The sequence below is a fragment of the Pantherophis guttatus genome, chromosome 13 (assembly GCF_059756535.1).
Source record: "Pantherophis guttatus breed Tessera chromosome 13, ASM5975653v1, whole genome shotgun sequence".
NCBI classification, from domain to species: Eukaryota; Metazoa; Chordata; class Lepidosauria; order Squamata; family Colubridae; genus Pantherophis; species Pantherophis guttatus.
The window spans coordinates 21,034,884-21,057,143 of NC_142075.1; the positions used below are offsets into that span (position 1 = coordinate 21,034,884).

The 22,260-nt window shown below is 45.3% G+C and overlaps 1 protein-coding gene across 1 annotated transcript; it reads right to left on the minus strand.

The window, feature by feature from the left end:
- Positions 1 to 323: 323 nt before the first annotated feature.
- On the minus strand, positions 324 to 20,498 carry HEXA (hexosaminidase subunit alpha). The gene is made up of 14 exons (XM_087877793.1): positions 20,157 to 20,498; positions 17,242 to 17,334; positions 15,369 to 15,434; positions 15,225 to 15,271; positions 12,334 to 12,444; positions 10,796 to 10,897; positions 8,912 to 9,044; positions 8,130 to 8,310; positions 6,780 to 6,866; positions 5,916 to 5,988; positions 3,783 to 3,963; positions 2,699 to 2,789; positions 937 to 1,041; positions 324 to 508 (listed from the first exon to the last, which is right to left on the minus strand). Exons 1-14 carry the CDS (start codon positions 20,392 to 20,394, stop codon positions 451 to 453), a joined length of 1,566 nt encoding a protein of 521 aa, XP_087733919.1. The 5' UTR covers positions 20,395 to 20,498; the 3' UTR covers positions 324 to 450.
- Positions 20,499 to 22,260: the final 1,762 nt, after the last annotated feature.

Sequence of the window (22,260 nt, forward strand, 5' to 3'; positions counted from 1 at the left end):
CTCAGCTGGGATCGTCAGAGGCTTTTAAAAGCATTTTTTTCTACAACCTCTTCGGCCGAGGAAATACCTGCATGAGGGATCTCACCATGATCCTGCAAAGCAGATTTGGCTAAAAGGAAATGACCCAAACCAAGTCAAATCATTAAAACTCGATGGCTGAGAAACCAAATCCGGAGTTCCTTAATTTACCTCAAAGATGTGGGATGAGCTCTTGTTATGTTCTCCAGATTTAAAGACTACCACCACAAAAGTTTTCTCTTTTTTGGGGGGGAACCAATTTGTGCCTTTAAAAAAAAAAAAAAAGGAAAAGAAAAGGCTTCAAATAATAGGGAAGTGATTTATTAAAATATTTGGGTTTTTTTTTAAAAAAAATTTCTCCCTGCACATATTAAAATAGTACAGATATTTGGGAGGAGGAGCGGCGGGGGGAAGGAAGAGCTAACTGTTAAATCAAAGTGCATCAAATTCACAATATCCTGTAAAAAGGGGTTCGGCCCGGATACCTCGCCTGGAAAAAAAAAAAGAAAAAATATTGTTAGAAGATGATATTTAGGGAAGAGGTTAGCAGCTTTTTTTTTTCTTTTTTTTTTTAAAAGAGAATCTATATAAAAAGTAGAGATCCCATTAGGTTTTTTTCAAAGACATCACCTGTGCCTTTTCAGAAAGCCAACCAAGCTAAAAAAAAATTCACAGGAAAAGACCAGAAATGGAAGTTTTATCAAAAATGAACCTTGTCCAAGATATTTCCACCTCTAATTTCTGCTTCTCAAAAGCGTGACAGATTTATCCACGTGGATTTCCAGAACTATAACCCAACTGTACTGTTAAAGCAACTGAAGGGCGAAAAGTCTGGAGAATAATTATGTCATCCCTATTTCAAATGGAAATGATTTATGTGGCTAGGAGAAATAAGAGGAGGAGGAAGAAGGGCGTTACCTGAGCAAGGTGCATCGGAAATCGGACAAGCGCGCATAAGCATCTTGCGTGTTTCGAATGGTTTTGTTGCTCCACAAACGCTCAGCAACAGCCCCGGCTCTGGGCCTGGAGGAGATTAAAAAAATATTGCTTGATTTGGAGAGTTTATCGGCTACTTAATAGAACACAAACCCTTCCTAGTTGCAAAAGTGCTTTTTCAAGAGGCAGCTGGACTTTCTGGTTTTTCTTTGAAGACGTTTCGCTTCTCATCCAAGAAGCTTCTTCAGCTCTGACTGGATGATGAGGAATGGAAGGATCTATATTCCTTGCAGACAGCTGGTCGTTTGCATCCTTTTAGGGGGTCGTTGAGGCCACTGTGACCTCAAGGAATAGAAATCCTTCCATTCCCCACCATTCAGTCAGAGCTGAAGAAGCCTCTTGGATGAGAGGCGAAACGTCTTCAAAGAAAAACTAGAAAGTCCAATTGCCTCTTGAAAAAACACCTTTGGGACAACCAGGACCTGGATGACGGAGAATCTCCATAGACAAACCCTTCCTAGAATGGCTCGCAAATTAATGCAAACGTCTGCTGCCGTAACAAAGGTTAGAGTTCTATTATAAGTAATTCTGTTGTTTGCTATTTGTACCACACTGCTAAGTCAACAATTGCCATGCAGATGCCCAGGAAGAGCCAAGAGGACATCACAATGTGGTTGAAGGGTCACGGCATGGTTACACAAAGGAAGCACATTAGGGTCTAAGGTGAATTATTTGCATGCGGATGTCAAATGTATGGCCTCAGTTGCCCTCTTGGCAGCCCTTCCTGCAGACATCGTGGGACCAAAATCTACTCTAGGACAGCCGTGTTTGAGTTCCTACACAGAACCGCCAAAAATGGGTCCATCTAGAGCTGACACCTGTGAGCATCAGAAGAACAGAAGACAAGACAGGGAATAGCAATAGCAATTGCACTTAGACTTATATACCGCTTTACAGTGCTTTTACAGCCCTCTCTAAGCAGTTTACAGAGTCAGCATCTTGGCGCCCAACAATCTGGGTCCTCATTTGAATGACCTCAGAAGGATGGAAGGATGAGTCAACCTTGAGCCTGTGAGGATCGAATTCATGCCAGTGGGCAGAGTGAGCCTGAAATACTGCATTGTAACCAATGGGAGGGAGGGAGGGAGGGAGGGAGGGAGGGAGGAAGGAAGGAAGAAAGGAAGATAGATAGATAGATAGATAGATAAACAAACAATAGCACTTAGACTTATATACCGCTTCATAGTGCTTTCCAGCCCTCTCTAAGCGGTCAGCATATTGCCCCAAAAATCTGGGTCCTCATTTTTACCAACGTCAGAAGGATGGAAGGCTGAGTCAACCTTGAGCCTGTTGAGATTCGATCTGCCAAACTGCTGGCAGCTGGAGATCAGCAGAAGTAACCTGCAGTACTGCACTCTAACCACTGCACCACCGTGGATCTTATGTGCGAACTGGGGGTGGGGAGAGGAGGCTAACGTTTCTACAGAAGCTTTTCTTTTTTGCACAACTGGACTGGGTTTTTGTGATCTGTCGTGGGCTGTGAGAAAAGCCTTGAGGAACAGGAGGAAGAGACCCAACCCAGGCAACAGTCAAATAAGAGAAATTTGAGTCCGGGGCAGAAATGTATTTTGAGAAAGCGTCGCAAGGAAACCTCCAGGATTCCCTTGAAGAGAAAGGGAAGGAGAGGGGGAAGCGTATTTGGGTTTGCAAGATTCTGTCGTTGAAACATGATAATAACTCTTACCAAAGCCTGGGGGTTAAATTAGTTGCATCCACATATTCGCCCCACATACAGGCTTCTCCACCAATAACCAGTTTTTTTTGTTCTGCGCTGCCTGTTGGAAGAGACAATAATGTGTTTATTTATATCCTGCCTTTATTATTTTTACAAATAACTCAAGGATATAAATGCACCCGATTCACCTTCCTCTTTTTCCTCACAACAACCACCCTGTGAAGTGGACTGGGCTGAGAAAGACAGACTGGCACAAAGTCTCCCAGTCGGCTTTCAGGCCTAAGATGGGACTAGAACTCACCGTCTCCTGGTGATGGGCTTAAAGTCACCCAACTGGCTTTTATGCCTAAGGTGGGACTAGAACTCACTGTCTCCTGGTGATTGGCACAAAGTCACCTAGCTGGATTACATGCCTAAGGTAGGACTAGAACTCATCGTCTCCTGGTGATGGGCTTAAAGTCACCCAACTGGCTTTCATTCCTAAAGTGGGACTAGAACTCACTATCTCCTGGTGATTGGCACAAAGTCACCCAGTCAGCTTTCATGCCTAAGGTGGGACTAGAACTCACCGTCTCCTGGTGATGGGCTTAAAGTCACCCAACTGGCTTTCACTCCTAAAGTGGGACTAGAACTCACTGTCTCCTGGTGATTGGCACAAAGTCACCCGGTCAGCTTTTATGCCTAAATTGGGACTACAGCTCACCGCCTCCTGGTGATTGGCCTAAAGTCACCCAACTGGCTTTCATGCCTAAGGTGGGACTGGAACTCACCGTCTCCTGGTGATTGGCACAAAGTCACCCAGTCAGCTTTCATGCCTAAGGTGGGACTACAGCTCACCGCCTCCTGGTGATTGGCCTAAAGTCACCCAACTGGCTTTCATGCCTAAGGTGGGACTAGAACTCACCGTCTCCTGGTGATGGGCCCAAATTTACCCAGGTGGATTACATGCCTAAGGTGGGACTAGAACTCAGTCTTCCGCTTTCCTAACCAGTGCCTTAACCACCGGAGCAAACTGGTTCTCTATGTAGGTTATTAGTATTATTATCTATTGTACTGTACATGTTGATGGGGCTACACCTGGGGAAAAACTCACCTTTGAAGGCCAGCGGTTCCACCTGATATGCTGCCACCCAATCCTGCCCGTAAGAGATGACGTTCAAGTACCAAGGGGAGGATAGCAGGGTCCGGAAACCAGCCTCCGTGACACGAGACATCTCGTCTTCAAAGTCGCTGGGGCGCCCTTTCCATACGTGTATCACTGTATGAGGATTCACCTGGCCAAAACAGAGAATGAAACAGGGACTGAGGTCCCAGAGAAGGCATCTACAGGAGATGTACCGTATTTTTCAGAGTATAAGATGCACCGGAGTATAAGACGCGCCTTAGTTTTTGGGGAGGAAAATAGGTATTCATCTGGCTGGTCCTGAAACCTGGTCAGCTTCACCGCATTAGTTCGCTCGCCGGTGTTGAGGTTGGGGCTGTGCTTCTAAAGCACAGCTGATTGTCGGAGGGAGCAGCAATTAGAAAAGCAGGCAAAGCGCGGAAGGTCGCTTCCCTCGCGTTGGGGCTGAAAAACAGGGACCTCCAGTGACTAAAGCAGGCGAAACGCGGAAGGGGTAAGAGAAGGCAGCAGCTGTCCCGGGTAGCCATTTTGGGCACCGCGCGGGGTTACATTTGGAGTATAAGACGCAGCCAAATTTTCAGCCTCTTGTAGGAGGGGGAAAAAAGTGCGTCTTATACTCCGAAAATTACGGTATGTGCATTAACAAAGGATGTGTGGTTGTGAGTGAGCTCTGTTAGGATATGGTTTGAGCCTAACTATGTTGTCCAGGCAATATAAGTGTACTGTAACTTTAAGCTGAACTGTATTATGTGGCTTTAATGCTGAGTCATGCTGTAATCACATAATTACTGGTTGTGAGAATATTTAAGCAAAGCTTCTGTAACGTGTTCAGTTGCTGCTATGATCTGCTGTTGAGAGGAAGCTGCAATGCTATGCTGCTGTTGATGATGAAGCTGTGATGATAAGCTACAATTGAGAGGAGTTGTTATCTGTAATCATTGTTTGATGGATCTGCAACCATCGTGAACCAGAGTGAGTTTGTTATTCTAACCAACTACTGGGCTGATTTACTGGCAAAGACTTGGAATTTGTTTAAAGACTATGAGACTGTTTTTCTACTATAAAGTAAGCTTTTGATAAACCAGTTTGCATAACTCTTATTCATTGCTCTCAGCAACGTTTCTCTGTGCAATCTACTCTGCTGGTTGGTAACACAACAATAACCTTAACAGGCTCCAATATTGACAATACTGAGAGGAGAACTGTAGGAGAAGAACAGGCTGAGCTGGAAGGCGGAGTTAAAAGTGTCATCAGCTTAGAATCCTTACATTGCCACAAGCGATCTAAGTCCATCCACCTGTGAATTCTGTTGACCCTCATCAAGTGCTGACCGTTAGTTGACTAGATTCTTCTGCAACACAACAGTTTATGACCCAAAGTCCAGTGGCAAATTGCGGTCGCAATTCGAGGACCGTACATTTCCCGTTTAATCGGCAGGAAGCAATTCAGAAAGGGGAGAGAAGAGAAGCAGCCTAAGGCCCTAGAGCAGGGGTGTCAAACTCGCGGCGCACAGGCCAGATGCGTCATGCGCTGGCTACCCCCACCCCCATTTTAGCAAAGGGGGAAAAAAAGTCATGATACATCACGTGACGACAATGTGGCAAGACGAGCTTAACACCCCTGCCCTAGAGCCGTGTTGGCGAACCTATGGAATGCGTGCCGGAAGTGGCACACAGAACAATCCCGTGAGGAATGTGTGGCCTCGCTGGTTCCTCTTCCGTTTTCCTGTGCACACATACACGCCAGTCAGCTGGCTGTCGTGTGTGCGGGAGTGATAAAACCCGGAAGAGCGGCGTTCCATCGCGCACGCCGGCACCCGAACTTACAGGTTTACATTGGCACACATGCACGATGGCCAGCTGTTCATCGGGCGTGCATCCATGCCAGAAACCAGAACTTCGAGTGCCGGCTCGCAGATGCGCGACAGACCACTGCTTTTCTGGGTATCAGCGCTCCTGTGCACGCAAAGGCCAAGCAGGGCCGCGCATTCCTCGCGGGATGGTTTCGCGTGCCATTTCCGGCATGCACGCCGGTACACAGCGATGTAAAAGGTTAGCCATCAGTGCCCTGGAGCATCCCGAGTTCTCCCAGCACAATCCTTACCTTCACACCGTTATCGAATACTTCTTGCCACACCATGTAACCTTTCTTGTAAGATGCGACTATATCAAGCAGCCTGAAGCAAAGAGAAGAACCAAAGAAAGGAGAAAGCATCTCGTAAGCCCGTGTTTCAATTTCCCTGCATCAAACCTTTCTTTTGTTCCTGCCTTCACCTGGCAACTCTCAAGTAAGTCCAGGTGTGTCTCCTGACATGGGAGGGGAAGTCAATGTGAGGACAAAAGAAAGAGAAACAAGAAAAACAGGAAGCTTAGCCCAGACTGCCTCCCGGCACAATTCTTATCTTCGTCTACCAAGAAGTTGTGCCTGAAGAACTAACACGATTTGCACCTTGGCTTGGCTGAGAGTGATGGGAAGTGGGGCACAATCTTTGGGGAGGGGCCTGTTTGAGGGAGGGCGGCCCTGGGGTTTTTTTTGCCCTAAATCGGGGGTCTGCAACCTGCGGCTCTGGAGCCATGTGTGGCTCTTTCATCCCTCTGCTGCGGCTCCCTGTCGCTCAAAATATGCATCACAATCGCCAATGTGCGACACCCGTCGGCACGCGACTTATTGAGCTTTTCGACCCAGTTCAAATGGTTTTTGTTGCGTGCAGAAATAAAAATGTGTTTTCTCTGTAGCAGATCATTGATTTCATAAATACAACACACTATAGTTTTTTTATACATAGCATAAAGTTTAAAAAAAAAACAAAAACAATATATGCAGTGTTATCTTCCTTTTAGATGTCAAAAGGGTTTTGTGGCTCCCGGTGTTTTCTTTTCTGTGGGAAATGGGTCCAAATGGCTCTTTTGAGTGTTTTAAGGTTGCCCTAAATAAATACTTAACAATGGAGGGGAAGGATCACTTTACCTTTGAATGTAGAAGGATTCTAACTTGGCATAGTCTTTGCCAAATTGCATCTTCTGCATGAAATCTTGGATGTCTGGGTTAGAACTCCTACATGGAAATAGAAGAGTTGGATCAAAGTTGGATGCTCAAGATTTCCAAAGTCTAGTTCCTCAACGGATTGTTTGGTCGGCCATCAAGAATAAAAACGGAAGCATTCCTCATGCTTTATGAATACATCAGCCACACCAGAGCGGCCAAATTTTGACCACTTTAAGACTTCTGGACAGGGTGACTGGGGAATTCTGGAAGTTGAAGTCCACAAATCTTAAAAGTGGTCAAAGTTGGACAACCTTGAGCTACATGAAGCAGGATCGATCGTGCTAAAATTTGGTCGTGATTCCTGCCCTCAGGATGTAACTTAACATGGTTTTGAACTCAGCTCTGGTGATTTGTGACACGGAATGCTATGTGACTACCTCCAATTGTGGCTTACTCAATGAACCAAGGTTACTTAGGTCAGCCAAAGTTAGAACCAAGGTTACTTCAGTAAATCAATGTTAGGACAAATGAGGGCTTGGTCCAAAGTGAACCTAAAAGTAAAGGTTCCCCTCGCACATACATGCTAGTCGTTCCCGACTCTAGGGGGCAGCGCTCATCTCTGTTTCAAGGCCGAAGAGCCAGCGCTGTCCAAAGTCGTCTCCGTGGTCATGTGGCCGGCATGACTCAACGCCAAAGGCACACGGAACGCTGTTAGCTTCCCACCAAAGGTGGTCCCTATTTTTCTACTTGCATTTTTTACGTGCTTTCGAACTGCTAGGTTGGCAGAAGCTGGGACAAGGAACGGGAGCTCACCCCGTTACGCGGCACTAGGGATTCGAAACGCTGAACTGCCAACTTTTCTGATCGACAAGCTCAGCGTCTTAGCCACTGAGCCACTGCGTCCACAAAGTGAACCTAGCAGGTATCTAGTACCGATTCATCACCACTCTTATAATCTCTACCTCACTTGTGTTCATCCCAGCTGTCTCCAAAGATTCAAAGGAGTGAAATTTGCCACCAGACAGAGCTAAATAAATTGTGAACATATTATGGTTCCTCTGAAGCATGGCTACCTATAGCCTTGCGTTGGGCACATTCTTATTTTTACAACAGGAGCCAGCTTGGTGTAACAATAGGTGTGAACATGGCAGGTTTTCCAATGTCTGGTTTATGGCCATCAATCTCTTTGCTGGTTCCATCCCAAGATGTCATCATCATCACCATTACACTCTTTTCCCTTCCTTCACTCTTTTCCCTTCCCTTCCCCCCACCATATATTCGCTTTCTCGCCATCCTTCCCCTTTCAGATTCCCAGAGGAAAACAAAACCCACCAGCAAGAGAAGTTCACCTCATCTCCTCCCAGGTGAAGGTAGAAATCTGGGAAGATGGCACTAACTTCCGCAAAAAACGAAGCCATGAATTGGTAAGTGGAGTTGAGAATGGGGTTGACTGGCCCGTAGGTCCCACTGGGTTTTGTGGACACGTAACATGGAGTCAACAAGCCTGGGATACCTGGGGAAGGGAAGGAAGGAAGGAAGGAAGGAAGGAAGGAAGGAAGGAAGGAAGGAAAGAAGGAAAGAAGGAAGGAAGGATAAGGGAATAAGCAAACAAAACATCCACAAAACTACCAAGTGCAATTAGATATTACAGGAAAAGAGATGTGTTAGCCTATGGCAGTGATTCTCAATCTTGTGAAGTTTCAGGTGTACGGACTTCAACTCCCAGAAGTCCACATTACTGGCATGCTGACTGGGGAATTCTGGGAGTTAAAGTCCACATATCTTAAAATGACCACAGTTGGGGAACACTGCCATAGCCCAACAAAATTCTCAGAGCATTTGCAACCCAGCAGATTTTAAAGGTTGGGGATGGCTGATCCAGATTGGAAAGGTTTAAATCATACACAGATTTGTCCTCTCCTTCTTTTTCAACCTACAAAGCAGGTCATAATCTTGGGGGTTTTTTGCCCTTGAAATATTCCCTCCCGATGAGCAGGTTGTTCTGAGGCGATTTCAGCACCATTTTTCAAGTGGTACACGTGTCTGTTCAGATTCTATCTCAGCACTGATGCGTGTGCAAAGAAACTGTTTTCTCATCCCAGAACAGTTCTTACCTAGCCCCCAGGAGAGAGTATGTCCAGGGGTGTCGAATTCTGGAATCACTCGAATTCCACGTAACCGGGCATATTCAATCACCATCTTCACATCTTTAGCAGTGTATACATGAGTGGCCGAGTTATAGGACCCCTAAAATATAAATATATAAATATAAAAAAGTTAAAGGGAAAGGTTCCCCTTGCACATATGTGCTAGTCGTTCCCGACTCTAGGGGGCGGTGTTCATCTCCGTTTCAAAGCCAAAGAGCCAGTGCTGTCCAAAGACGTCTCCATGGTCATGTGGCCGGCATTACTCAACACCAAAGGCGCACGGAACACTGTTCCCTTCCCACCAAGGTGGTCCCTATTTTTCTACTTGCATTTTTTAGCTGCTTTCGAATTGCTAGGTTGGCAGAAGCTGGGACAATGAACGGGAGCTCACCCCATTACGCGTCACTAGGGATTCGAACCACTGAACTGCTGACCTTTCTGATCGAAAGCTCAACAGCTACTGAGTCCCTATATAAATATATATATTTATATATAAATATATATATTTATAAATATTAACTTGCTATTCAATAGGAACCTTTGAGAGATCTATCTATCTATCTATCTATCTATCTATCTATCTATCTATCTATCTATCATCTATCTATCTATCTATCTATCTATCTATCTATCTATCATCTGTCATCTATCATGTATCATCTATCTCTTCCTATTTTTCTATCTATCATTCATCTGTCATCTATATCTATCTATCTATCTATCTATCTATCTATCTATCTATCTATATCTCTCAAAGGTTCCTATTGAATGGAAAGTCAAGATGGAGTGAAGGAGCTACATCAGAGGTGGGTTTCGGCAGGTTCTGACCAGTTCTGGAGAACCGGTAGCGGAAATTTTGAGTAGTTCAGAGAACCGGTAGTAAAAATTCTGACTGGCCCCACCCCCATCTATTCTCTGCCTCCCGAGTCCCAGCTGATCGGGAGGAAATGGGGATTTTGCAGTAACCTTCTCCTGAAGTGGGGAGGGAATGGAGACTTTACAGTATCCTTCCCCTGCCACGCCCACCAAGCCATGCCACGCCCACCAAGCCACACCTACAGAACTGATAGTAAAAAAATTTGAAACCCACCACTGAGCTACATCCTTCAAATCCTATACCTAGCGGAGGTCTATGGCTTGCTGGCTGAGATCTCACTCTGACCAAAGATTAGAAATCTTGCTGGCCCTCAAATAAACCGAGCCACTTTCAACTAGAATGCAAGAATTGCAACATAGTGTAAGAAAAGAGCCTTGGTAGTACAGTGGTCTAAGGCACCCTGTTATTAAGCTGGTTATTAAGACCAGATGCCTGCAATTACTGCAGGTTCGAATCTCGCCAAGGCTCAAGGTTGACTCAGCCTTCCATCCTTTCTAAGGTGGGTAAATTGAGGACCCAGTTGTGGGGGCAATAAGCTGACTTTGTATAAATATACAAAAGTATGAGGGCTATTGCTTAGCGCATTGTAAGCCGCCCTGAGTCTCCGGAGAAGGGCGGCATATAAATCAAAAATAAAATAAAAAAAATAAAATAAAATTTTAAAAAATTGATCTAGAAATCTTTTCCAGAAAATAGGGTCAGTACTGCTTGCGTGCCGCATCAAACCTTATCTCGCACGCCTAGAAAAGACCACTGAGGCCTGAAGACAGAAATCCAGACAACAAATCCCTCCTCTTCAGCTTCCTTTGGGAGCTGCAATGTGCATTTCAGCAAAGATGAAAGTCTTTTTCACTCATGGTTGTCATGTCAAATTGAGGGACAGGGGTTCAAAGGCCTCCCACGGGACACGAGGAATCCCCTCCACACAAGCCCACTAAATGCCAGCGGTCCAGTGGGAGATGGGACTTGCTCACCTTCGAGCTGAGATCTGGGAATACCATGCTTTCGAACGGAAACGATTGGTCATCCACAATGTGCCAGTGGAACACGTTAAATTTGTTGTACGCCATGACATCCTGAGGAAATGAAAGGTGGTTAGGAAAAAAACCTGCTGGCACCCCTATTCCGTGGGACATTCATTAGCAACGGCGGTGAGGGGAACCAAGAATTCATCTAGGGCTCAGAAAACACCACAGAGACCATTAAGATTGTTCTGACCCAGGCTTCCCCAAAAAGCACGAAGCAGAATCCTGGTCCCGACAAAACCCCTTTTATTAAACAAACAAGTGAATTCCTCTCATTAGCCTTCAGCCAAGTCTTTCAAGGGAGAATTTAGTGTCACAGACCTTATCTGGCTTGGAGAGCTGCCAGGCCGGTATCTTCAAAATTTGGAAGAGAATCTTGGAGAGTCACAAACCAATTAGGCGAACTTAATTGTCTCCTGCAAACTCCACTCCCCGTTCGCTCCTCTTTTATTCCCTCTGGGAGGAGCCATTCATCGTCCACCTGTGGCTTTACTCCCAAGTCGACCCTTGTTCTTTAGCTGTTCCCTTGGTCTGGCAATTCTGTGCATGCACACACTGGGAACAGGCCCCAGCTGTTCGTCTGCCTCACTGATGTCTGACTCTGAAGGCAGCTGATAACTGGTATCCGGCCCTGGCCCCCTCTCTGCCTCTGACGCAGAGCCCTCATCAGAGCCTTCCCCAGACTCCAGGACTGGCCCATCTTCCTCCCCAACCTCCTCACTGTCCAAATCTGCTGCCAGCTCTGCTGGCGGGCCACAACAAAGATATTCTGAACGTGGCTACTCCTAAGGAGTAGGTTACTCCTACTTTTCTTCACCCATTAAACCTTGCCCTGAATTATTGCCCTGCAGAGTTTTTTTCTTACACCATAGAGCAGGGTTTCTCAACCCCAGCAGCTTTAAGATGGGTGGACTTCAACTCCCAGAATTCCCCATTCTCTGTGGCTGAATGGAGTCCAACCCTAAACAACTAAGAGCCTTGGTAGTACAGGGGCTTAAGGCACCCTGTTATTAAGCTGATTAAGACCAGCTGCCTGCAATTACTGCAGGGTTCGAATCTCTCCAAGGCTCAAGGTTGACTCAGCCTTCCATCCTTTCTAAGGTAGGTAAATTGAGGACCCAGTTTGTGGGGGCAATAAGCTGACTTTGTATAAATATACAAAAGGATGAAGGCTATTGCTGAGCACATTGTAAGCCGCCCTGAGTCTTCGGAGAAGGGCGGCATATAAATCAAATTAAAAAAAAAAACAAAAAACTACACCACAGTGGATGCTCCTACCAATCCTCCCATTACAAGTGCAGACGTGAGGACACTTCCTCGCAATGAGCCACCTAAGCATCAGAGGGAAACATCTGAAGGCCCCAAGGCTCGTGGAGGTAAGATGATGGTGGTAACAAAGAAAATGAATTCAGTCAGCCAATATGACAGCATGCTCGTCTGATGCAAGATCTCCCAGGGTCTTCTAGATTGCTTCCAGATTCACCTACCAGGGTCTCCAGGATGGCTCTCAAAGGCAGAAAATGGCGAGATGTGTCAAGGAGCAGGCCTCGGTGAGGGAAGCGAGGGAAATCAACCACATCTGTCTTGTTGAGGTAGAACTATACGAAGGAGAAGATAGCACAGTTGACCCAATGTCCAGCGTAAACTTGCCTTTCTTCGATGAGAGTGAAGATCAGGCCATGAGCTTGGAGGACTAGAACAAGCTCTTCAAGAATTCAGATCCAGGGTTTAGGAGGGACTTAGATGCTGCACAATTTTCTCTGGCCCCATATTAAGCAGGAAAGTCCTTTGAAGAACAAAGTAACGGCTAGCAAAGTGAATTGCAAGTGACAGCTAGAATTAGAACAAGCTTCAGACTGGAAGGATAGGAGAGGAGAGGAGAGGAGAGGATAGCGAGAGAGAAGAGAGAGGGGAGGGGAGGAGAGGAGAGGGAGAGAGGTGAAGTGAGGATAGAGAGAGAGGAGAGAAGAGAAGAGACAGGAGAGGGAGAGGGGAGAGGGGAGGATAGAGAGAGGAGAGGAGAGAGAGGAGAGGAGAGGGAGAGAGGTCAGGTGAGGATAGAGAGAGAGGAGAGAGACAGGAGAGAGAAAGAGGAGAGGAGAGAGAGGAGAGGGAGAGGAGAGGTGAGGAGAGAGAGAGGAGAGGATAGAGAGGGAGGAGAGGAGAGGAGAGGGGAGGGGAGGAGAGGAGAGGGAGAGAGGTGAAGTGAGGATAGAGAGAGAGGAGAGAAGAGAAGAGGCAGGAGAGGGAGAGAGGAGAAGGGAGGATAGAGAGAGGAGAGGAGAGAGAGGAGAGGAGAGGGAGAGAGGTCAGGTGAGGATAGAGAGAGAGGAGAGAGACAGGAGAGAGAAAGAGGAGAGGAGAGAGAGGAGAGGGAGAGGAGAGGTGAGGAGAGAGAGAGGAGAGGGGAGAGAGAGAGAAGAGGGGAGAGAGGAGAGGATAGAGAGGGAGGAGAGGAGAGGGGAGGGGAGGGGAGAGAGAGAGGAGGAAAGGAGAGGAGAGAGAGCGAGAAGAAAGGAGAGGGGAGAGAGAGAGAGGAGAGGATAGAGAGAGAGGGGAGAGGAAAGGAGAGGAAAGGATTCTTTATTGGCCAAGTGAGATTGGACACAGAAGGAATTTGTCCCCGGTGCATAAACTCACAGTGTACATATAAGCAAGTAATAGGTCATAGATGATAAATCACAGTTATCGCCCTTCATCATTAAGTTGCAAATAACAAGTGATAAGTCGCAAGATACATAGAAGATAGTAAGAAAGATGAGAAGACGAGAAAAGAGAGATGAAAAGGATAATAGCAATACAGCCCTACTACATGGGTAAATAACTTTTAAGACAGTTCTGTGGGAATTAAGTGTTCAGCAGAGTGATGGCCCGGGGGGGCGGGGGGGGGGGAATCTATCTTTGTGTCTAGTTGTTTTGGTTTACAATGCCCTATAGAGGCGTCCTGAAGGGAGAAGTTGAAACAGTTTATGTCCAGGATTTTCTCAGCCCTCTTTCTCCTTCGTGCAATACACAGGTCCTCAGTGGAAAGCAGGCTGATTGTGATTCATTTTTTTTCCATTCCCAAGAAATGGAATAGATACATGAACTCATTTGGGTGTGCTTGTGAGTCATTCTCCATTGTTATCAACAGCCTTGACTAGTCCGTGCAGTTTACTTAACAACATTTTCAGAAATGCTTTGCTGTTGCCTTCCTCCTAGGAAGGGGCTGGCCCAAGATCACTCGACTGGCTTTCATGCCTAGGGCAGGACTAGAACTCACCATCTCCTGGTAATTTGCCCAAAGTCACCCAGCTGGCTTTGCGCCTAAGGTGGGAGTTAGAATTTCCAGCCTCCCAGTTTCTGGCCCGCTGCCCTTAACCACTACATGACCCTATCTGTCTATTCTCATATATCCCTGATCTATACGGAATATCCCTGATCTCCGTGCTTTCCGCCGTGCCCTCAAGATCCTGATGTTCCAACAGGTGGGGCTAAACATATGAACAATTTTTTAAAATGTTATCTAATTCTGGGTTTTATTTAATTGGCCAAACTAAGTAATAATTTTAATTAGCAATTTTATGATGTTTGTGTGTCTATATTTTTCTTGGCTGTACACCACCTTGAGTCCTACAGTAGAAAGGCGGTATAGAAATATAATAAATAAATAAATAAATAAATAAATAAATAAATAAATAAATAATAAATATATCACATTAAATGATGTTTGGATTTTGCCTCAGCAAGTTGGGTGAATCTAATTAGTTGGGTCTTATTTAATCTTGACATGATAGCATTAATCCATGCCTTTGCTAAAACATGGCTTGTCGAGTAGGCCTCACTACTGGGGTTTATAGCCACTGTTCCACTGACAAACCGCAATAACTGCTGTTGCTCCACACGTACAGTCACACCCAGGGGTGGGGCTACTGGGGGTTCGGGAGAACCTCTAGCTAAGATTCTGTGCAGTTCGGAGAACTCCCAAATCCCACTCCTGGCTGGCCCCGCCCACCATGCCCCTCCCCTCCCTGGAGTCCCCACGCAGCCTATTTTGGATGCAGGCTAAGTGCAGGACGTGGGCCTACTGGAAATTCGGGAAGGCCTGAAACGGGCCCATTTCCAGCCTCCGGGGGGCCTCTGGAGCCTGGGGAGGCCGTTTTCACCCCCCCGGAGGCTCAAGAAAAGCCTCCGGAGCCCGGGGAGGGCAAACAAGTCTTCCCCTCCACCATGGTGCAGGCGGCCAACTAGGCCACGCCCACCATGGCCATGCCCATGCCCACCAAGCAACCAGGCAGAGAACCCCTTGCTAAAATTTTTGAAGCCCAACCCTGGTCACACCCAAACAAAGCAATTAACCACAGAAGTTGTACACCCCTCCCGAATATCCCGTACTCACTGTCCCATATTCGTCCCTCCAGGAAAGCTGGCTGAAGGTCTCCAATCCTATGCAACAAGGCAGAACCACATCAGTCGGATCAAAAGTCAGAGTACCAAGCTTAGAAAGACAGCGATGGAGAACTGTCCCCACCCCTTGTCTTACCTCTGAGGGCGCCCCAGATATTGGTGGCTGTGAGTAGCATCAGATCCACCGAAACACTGAGCTTATCTGGAAGTTCATTTGGGGAACAAAACAAGCTGTTAAAATTTTTAAAGCCTAGAAGTTGGCATTCCGCAAAGCAAACAGCCGACATCGTCTTTTTTTTATTAGGAGTGAGAATTTATAATTTCAGGGATTGTTTTGGGGCACAGGGGGCCTGCAGCGCTATCACAGACTAAAATTGGGAAGGTCCCCTAAAATCTGGACGGCCATCTGTGGTTGTTTAGAAGAGGTGCAGTTTTGGTCACCAGGTTACAAAAAGGACGTGGAGACTTTGAAAAAAGTTGCAGAAAAGAGCAACGGAGATGATTAGGGGGCTGGAGGCTAAAACATATGAAGCAGGAGAAACTGGGTATGTCAAAAAGAAGGACTAGGGGAGACATGATAGGAGTGTTTCAATATCTCAGGGGCTGCCACAAAGAAGAGGATGTCAAGCTATTCTCCAAAGCACCTGAAGGCAGGACAATGGATGGAAACTAATCAAGGAGAGAAGCAACCTGGAATTAAGGAGAAACTTCCTAACAGTGAGGACAATTAACCAGTGGAACTGCTTGCCACCAGAAGTTGTGGGTGCTCGATCACTGGAGGTCTTCAAGAAGGGGCTGGACAGTGACTTGTCCAAATGGTATAGGGCAGGGATGGGCAAATTCTGCCAGCTTAGCTGTCTCAGGAATTCTGGGAGTTGAAGTCCACAGGTGGTAAAAGAGCCACATTTGCCCACCCCTGGTATAGGGTCTTCTTCTTGAGCAGGGGGTTGGACTAGAAGACCTCCAAGGTTCCTTCCAGCTCTACTCTGATTGATAAAAGTGTGAAGATTTGGCTTTTCCCTCAGGCCTTTGGTCAAGGGAGGCTGAGACCCCTCACTTCAACTCACTTGCCATTATGTTTTATTGATCTTATTGTCATTTCTTGGATTTCTTCATTTCTTCAAACCGCCCAGAATCTTTGGAAATCAGGCAGTATACAAGTTTAATGAACAATTTAAACATTTAAAAAGAAGCTTATAATGTTATAGAAATATTATTAATATGGAGGAAAAAGAGGAAACTCATGGGTTGCCCCCAAATGAGTCAGCCCCGTTCTTATTTTTTCCTATTAAGGATGTCTTCTCCAACCAACCCAAAGTAGACCGCTCATAGATAAGAATATTCCTGACTCCTTAAGAATATTCCTTGCTCAACTGTGGAAAGATGCAGACACGCCCCCTGACCATCTGATAATAAACAAGATTCTTCGATGCGCTGAGATGGACAGGCTAACGTATATCTTAAAAGACAAGAAAGATTCAGTATATAATAGAAGTTGGGACAGATGTTTTGTTTGGCTCAAAAGGTGGTTAAACTTAGGAGAAGGGTCTCCTAGATCGTCTAATTAGATTAACTAGATATTTACTAGGCTTTATAACTCTTTATAATTCTGATAAAAACAGACCAATTGTTTTGTAGTTAGTAAAAAGAACTTGATTGCATTGAAATGTTTGGCTAGGATGATATTAGTTAATATTAATTGGAGAGTGAGCTTAACTCTCGGTTAGTCATGTTTGTTGTTTGATTTTAGTCCTGTGTTTATGTGTTTCTATATTTCGCTTCCTATATTGCTTTTCACCATTATTGTGTGTTAATTTTATTGTAAATATTTAATAAAGATTATTATTATTTTTTTTAAAAAAAGAATATTCCTGACTCCTGTCTTTGAAAATAAAACTGTAGATGGCAGTCAGGTAGGGATTAAAGATATTTTAAGGGCACCCTGTTGACCATAAACTCAATGAATGCTAACCCAGCCATCAGCGTTGAGATAGACACCATTCTCTTACAGTTCTCCGGAGATTCAAGGGTAGGATAGCCGCTGCATCCTGCTTCGGTCACGGAGACAAGAAGGTTAGGACACAGGTCCTCCGTGTTGCTCCCTGCAACAGACAATTGGAAAATAAAGCAAGGGAATCTCTCCAAGTAGCAATAACACAAAGCTTCCTTTATTTTTATTTTTTTAAAAAATAATTCATTTTTGGTGTCTTTTTTTTAACAAAGCAGTCTTGAAGCTTAGAATTTTAAAAAACGAAACATAAAAAAAAAAATCCCAGTTTTTGTGATTCCTATCTACCTCGAAGGCCTGACATCGGTGTTAAGGAGTTTGAGGATAGTAAGGCAAGAGAAGGCAGTTTTGTAAAGATATCACAACCACTTAAGGCCACTAAGACAGTGGCCTCCGATCTTTTGGGCACCTGTTGTGGTACACCAGCAGCCTGCGGAGCTGGCAGCGGAGTCGGACAGTGAGGAGGCTGAGGAAGAACATGGGCCAGTCCTGGAGGCTGGGGAAGGCCCGGATGAGGGCTCTGCTTCAGAGGCAGAGATGGGGCCAGGACCATCGAGGAGTGATGTGCGGACTCCGGAGCCTCCAGAGGCTGACAGCAGAGAGGCAGAGGAACAGGAGGAGCCTGTTCCTAGTGCACGTATGAGAAGAGCTGCCAGAAGGCAGGAGCAGCTAAAGCAAACAGGACGACTCGGGAGTAAGGCCAGGAGATGATTGGTCCCTCCTATAAGACTTAAAAGACTAGCAACAGCTCTTGGGCTCTTTGTCGGAAAACAACGTTGATAGATTTGTTTCTTGTCTTGCTGCATTTGACTGTTGCAAAAATGTTAAAAAATTCTATTGGGTGACATGATGCCTCGATTTATGATAGCAATGACTTAAGAACTGTAATTCTGGGCTCTATTACCATCATAAATCGGGGACAGCCTGTACTTGCAAGTTAAGCGGAGAAAGTAAACAAGCAGCTTAGTGCCTGCAGACCAAGAATGGGTGGGAAGTCTCAAAGCCGACTCAGATAGACTTTTGACATTGCATATTTCAGGCGAGAATGCCTTAAGTGGTAGAAAACGAAGGAATGAGGAACTATGGATCAGCTACAATCTGCTTGTGACCGCTCATTTTTATTACTTCCTCCTTTTACCATTAGGAAATTCTTTAACATTAGGAAAGTCAGAAATGTTTTGGGTGAGCAGATCTGGAGTGCAAAACTCCAGGATTAACTATTATTAGTAGCAGGGTGGATAAAAATCAATGATTTTTTTTAAAAAAATCAAAAAAATCGGATTTTTTTTTATTTAAATCGGATTTTTTTTAATTTAAATCAGATTTTTTTTATTGAATTTATTTTAATAAAAAACTTTTGGGGCAAAAATCTATCGTAAGATAGTTTTCTATTTAAGATACATAAATAATTTAGTTTATTCAGCATGAAATGGAGCTTAGTTATGTAGCACGAGACTGCTACAAGGCTGGGGCAGGCCTTCCCCAGACTCCAGGACTGGCCCATGTTCTTCCTCAGCCTCCTCACTGTCCGACTCCGCTGCCAGCTCTGCAGGCTGCTGGTGTACCACACCAGGCCAGTCCTTCACTGTTTCCAGGATGGCCCTGTGGGCCAGATCTAAGCACCCCATGGACCGTCTCCGGCTCCAGCTCTCGGGCCTTGAGTTTTGACACCCCTGCTCTAAGACCAGCTGTTTTTCAGCCTTGGCTACTTTAAGAAGTGTTATGAACTCCCAGAATTTCCCAAGTTAGCAAGAAGACCATATGACTTAAATAAGCCAAGGTTGAAAAACATACGTAGCTCTATACCGAACCTTGACCGTGTTTTATAAGATGTTATGACCGGGATTTACTTTGCTATGTTTGCTTAATGATTGCCGCAAAAAGTAGCAAGAATCGGATTGGTCATGTGCTGATCTGCTTTTGGACCGTCCCAACTTACGACTGCAATTCCCAGGCTCAATGACAGTCATAAGTCGAAGATTACTAGTATGCAAGATCTGTTCACCTAGCCAAAGGGGGCTGAAATTTGTAACGTCCAGAGCAAATGAGATAACATATGGAAGCAGCAAAAACAACCACTTCCCTAATTCGCAGAAGTATAAGGGGAGGGAGTTGGCAGAACAACCAGGCTTGCAAGATTCTGTTATTAGAGCCGCTCTCCATTTTTTTTTTTTTTTAAATAGTTTTCGCCTTCCTGCAGAGTTAATTCCTTGATTTACCTGTCGGGTTTGACAGATTCTTGCTGGAGAAAACTGCTCAAGATCGCAACTATGAGAAAAGTACAATTTTGCATTTCTTGGGCGTGGGTTTTGGCCACCAAAACTTCAAAGGGATTTATTCCCAAGTCAGCAGACAAGGGAATTCTGCTTTTGTTCCAGCGGGATGGCTCTGTTCCTTCTGGCTTGTTTTGAAATACGCCAGGCTCCGGCGCCAACAACCTAGATGAAATGGGTTTTGGGAAAAGGGGGCTGGAAAGTTAGGGGTGATTTTTGTCCGGCTTCAGGATCTGAGCTTTTGGGCAGGAGAAAAGAAGGGAAAGGTCTGCTTGGGGGTGGATGAGTGGGTATAGCCCAGTGTTTCTCAACTTTGGAAGCTTGAAGATGGGTGGACTTCAACTCCCAGAATCCCCCAGCCAGCAATGCTGGCTGGGGGATTCTGGGAGTTGAAGTCCACCCATCTTCAAGCTACCAAGGTTGAGAAACACTGATATAGCCCAAAGTCCGTTTTATCCTGTTGCCTACCCAACACCACCTCAACCCAACCCAAGGATTACGCAACTCGTTCAGATGCCCCGCATTACAACGCGTGCAAAAAAGAGGGGCGCAAGCAGGACCCCCAATTGCGCTCCCCACTCCCTCCTTCCCTGCCCAGCTGCCCCCTCCCCTCCCCTCCCCTCCCTCTCCTCCCCTCCCGCACCTGCTGGCTCCTTGTACCCGGGCGGGAAAAGCAGCTGCCAGTAACGTCGGAAAGCCCCGTCCAGCACTTCGCACCCGGGTTTCACCGCCGAGTCGTTGCCATAGGCGAATCGGAACTGCCGGGAGCTGAGCCGGCAGAGGCTTCGCGGGTCCTGGCGGAGCAACTGCGGCTGAGGCCACACGGCAGCGCCCAAGCCGGCGGCCAGGAGCAGGAGCAGCGCCTCCGCCGTGCCCGCCATCCGTGCAAGGAGAGAAGGCGCGGCCGGCCGGCTGGGACGAGCTGCAGGAAAACCGCTATGGAGATCACGTGACGCAGCCGGGTCACGTGAGAGGCGGCTGGCCCCGCCCATCGATCCCGCGCGCGCTCAGTCGGCCCCCCCCCCACCCCCGCCCTCGGGCAGAAGCGTCGCGGGTGGCCGGAGGGGAGCGGGGAGATGGGGTGGGGGGGGGGTGCTGCCAGGTGAACCGGTCTCGGTCTGGGACCCTGCGCTTGTCTTTCTTTCTTTCTTTCTTTCTTTCTTTCTTTCTTTCTTTCTTTCTTTCTTTCTTTCTTTCTTTCTTTCTTTCTTTCTTTCTTTCTCTTTCTCTATTCCTTCTTTTTCTTTCTTTTTTTTTGTATTTTTGTTTCTTCTTTCTTTCTCTATTCCTTTTTCTTTGTTTTCTTTCTTTTTCTTTCTCTATTCCTTTCTTTCTCTTCCTTCCTTTCACTATTCCTTCTTTTTCTTTTTGTATTTTTGTTTCTTCTTTCTTTCTCTATTCCTTTTTCTTTCTGTTTTCTTTCTTTTTCTTTCTCTATTCCTTTCTTTCTCTTTCTCTATTCCTTTCTTTTTCTTCCTTCCTTCCTTTCTCTATTCCTTCTTTTTCTTTTTGTATTTTGTTTCTTCCTTTCTCTATTCCTTCTTTTCCTTTCTTTCTCTTCCTTCCTTTCACTATTCCTTCTTTTTCTTTTTGTATTTTTGTTTCTTCTTTCTTTCTCTATTCCTTTTTCTTTGTTTTCTTTCTTTTTCTTTCTCTATTCCTTTCTTTCTCTTCCTTCCTTTCACTATTCCTTTTCTTTTTGTATTTTTGTTTCTTCTTTCTTTCTCTATTTCTTTTTCTCTTTCTCTATTCCTTTTTCTTGTTTTCTTTCTCTATTCCTTTCTTTCTCTTTCTCTATTCCTTTCTTTTTTTTCTTCCTTCCTTTCTATATTCCTTTTTCTTTTTGTATTTTGTTTCTTCCTTTCTCTATTCCTTTTCCTTTCTTTCTTTCTTTCTCTTCCTTCCTTTCACTATTCCTTCTTTTTCTTTTTGTATTTTTGTTTCTTCTTTCTTTCTCTATTCCTTTTTCTTTCTGTTTTCTTTCTTTTTCTTTCTCTATTCCTTTCTTTCTTTCTCTATTCCTTTCTTTTTCTTCCTTCCTTCCTTTCTCTATTCCTTCTTTTTCTTTTTGTATTTTGTTTCTTCCTTTCTCTATTCCTTCTTTTCCTTTCTTTCTCTATTCCTTTTCCTTTCTGTTTTTTCTTTTTCTATTCCTTTTCTTCTTTCTCTATTCCTTTTTCTCTTTCTTCCTTCCTCTATTCCTTTTTCTCTTTTTGAATGTTTTTCTTTTACTCCTTCCTTTTTTTCTCTATTCCTTTTTGTTCCTTTGTATTTTGTTTCTTCTTCCTCTATTCCTTTTTTCTTTTTTTCTATTCCTTTTTTCTTTCTTCATTCCTTTTTCTCTCTCTATTCCACCTTTTTTTCTTTTCTCTATTCTTTTTTTTCTGTTTCTTTGTATTTTTTTCTTTTTCTTTCCTCCCTCCCTTCCCTCTCTCCCTCTTTTCCTTTGTCCTTTCCTTTCCTTCCCTTTTTTCCTTTCCCTTTCCTCTCTCCTCTCTTCCTCCCGCTCACTTCAATTTATATGCCACTCATCTCACCCTCCAAAGCAAAGCTTTAAGAGGCCGTGCAGATAGAAATCTAGCTCCATCCTGCCAGCAAAACGGCAGCATGGCAGGGCAAATCGATGGAAGGATCTTTGAGCAACACGTTAGGCTTGCCAGACACATCCGTCGGGTTTCCTTAGCAGCAGCATGGAAGTGGGCGGTTAGAGCCGTTTTCCAAGCTGCTTTTTTAATGCCCCGCTCTAC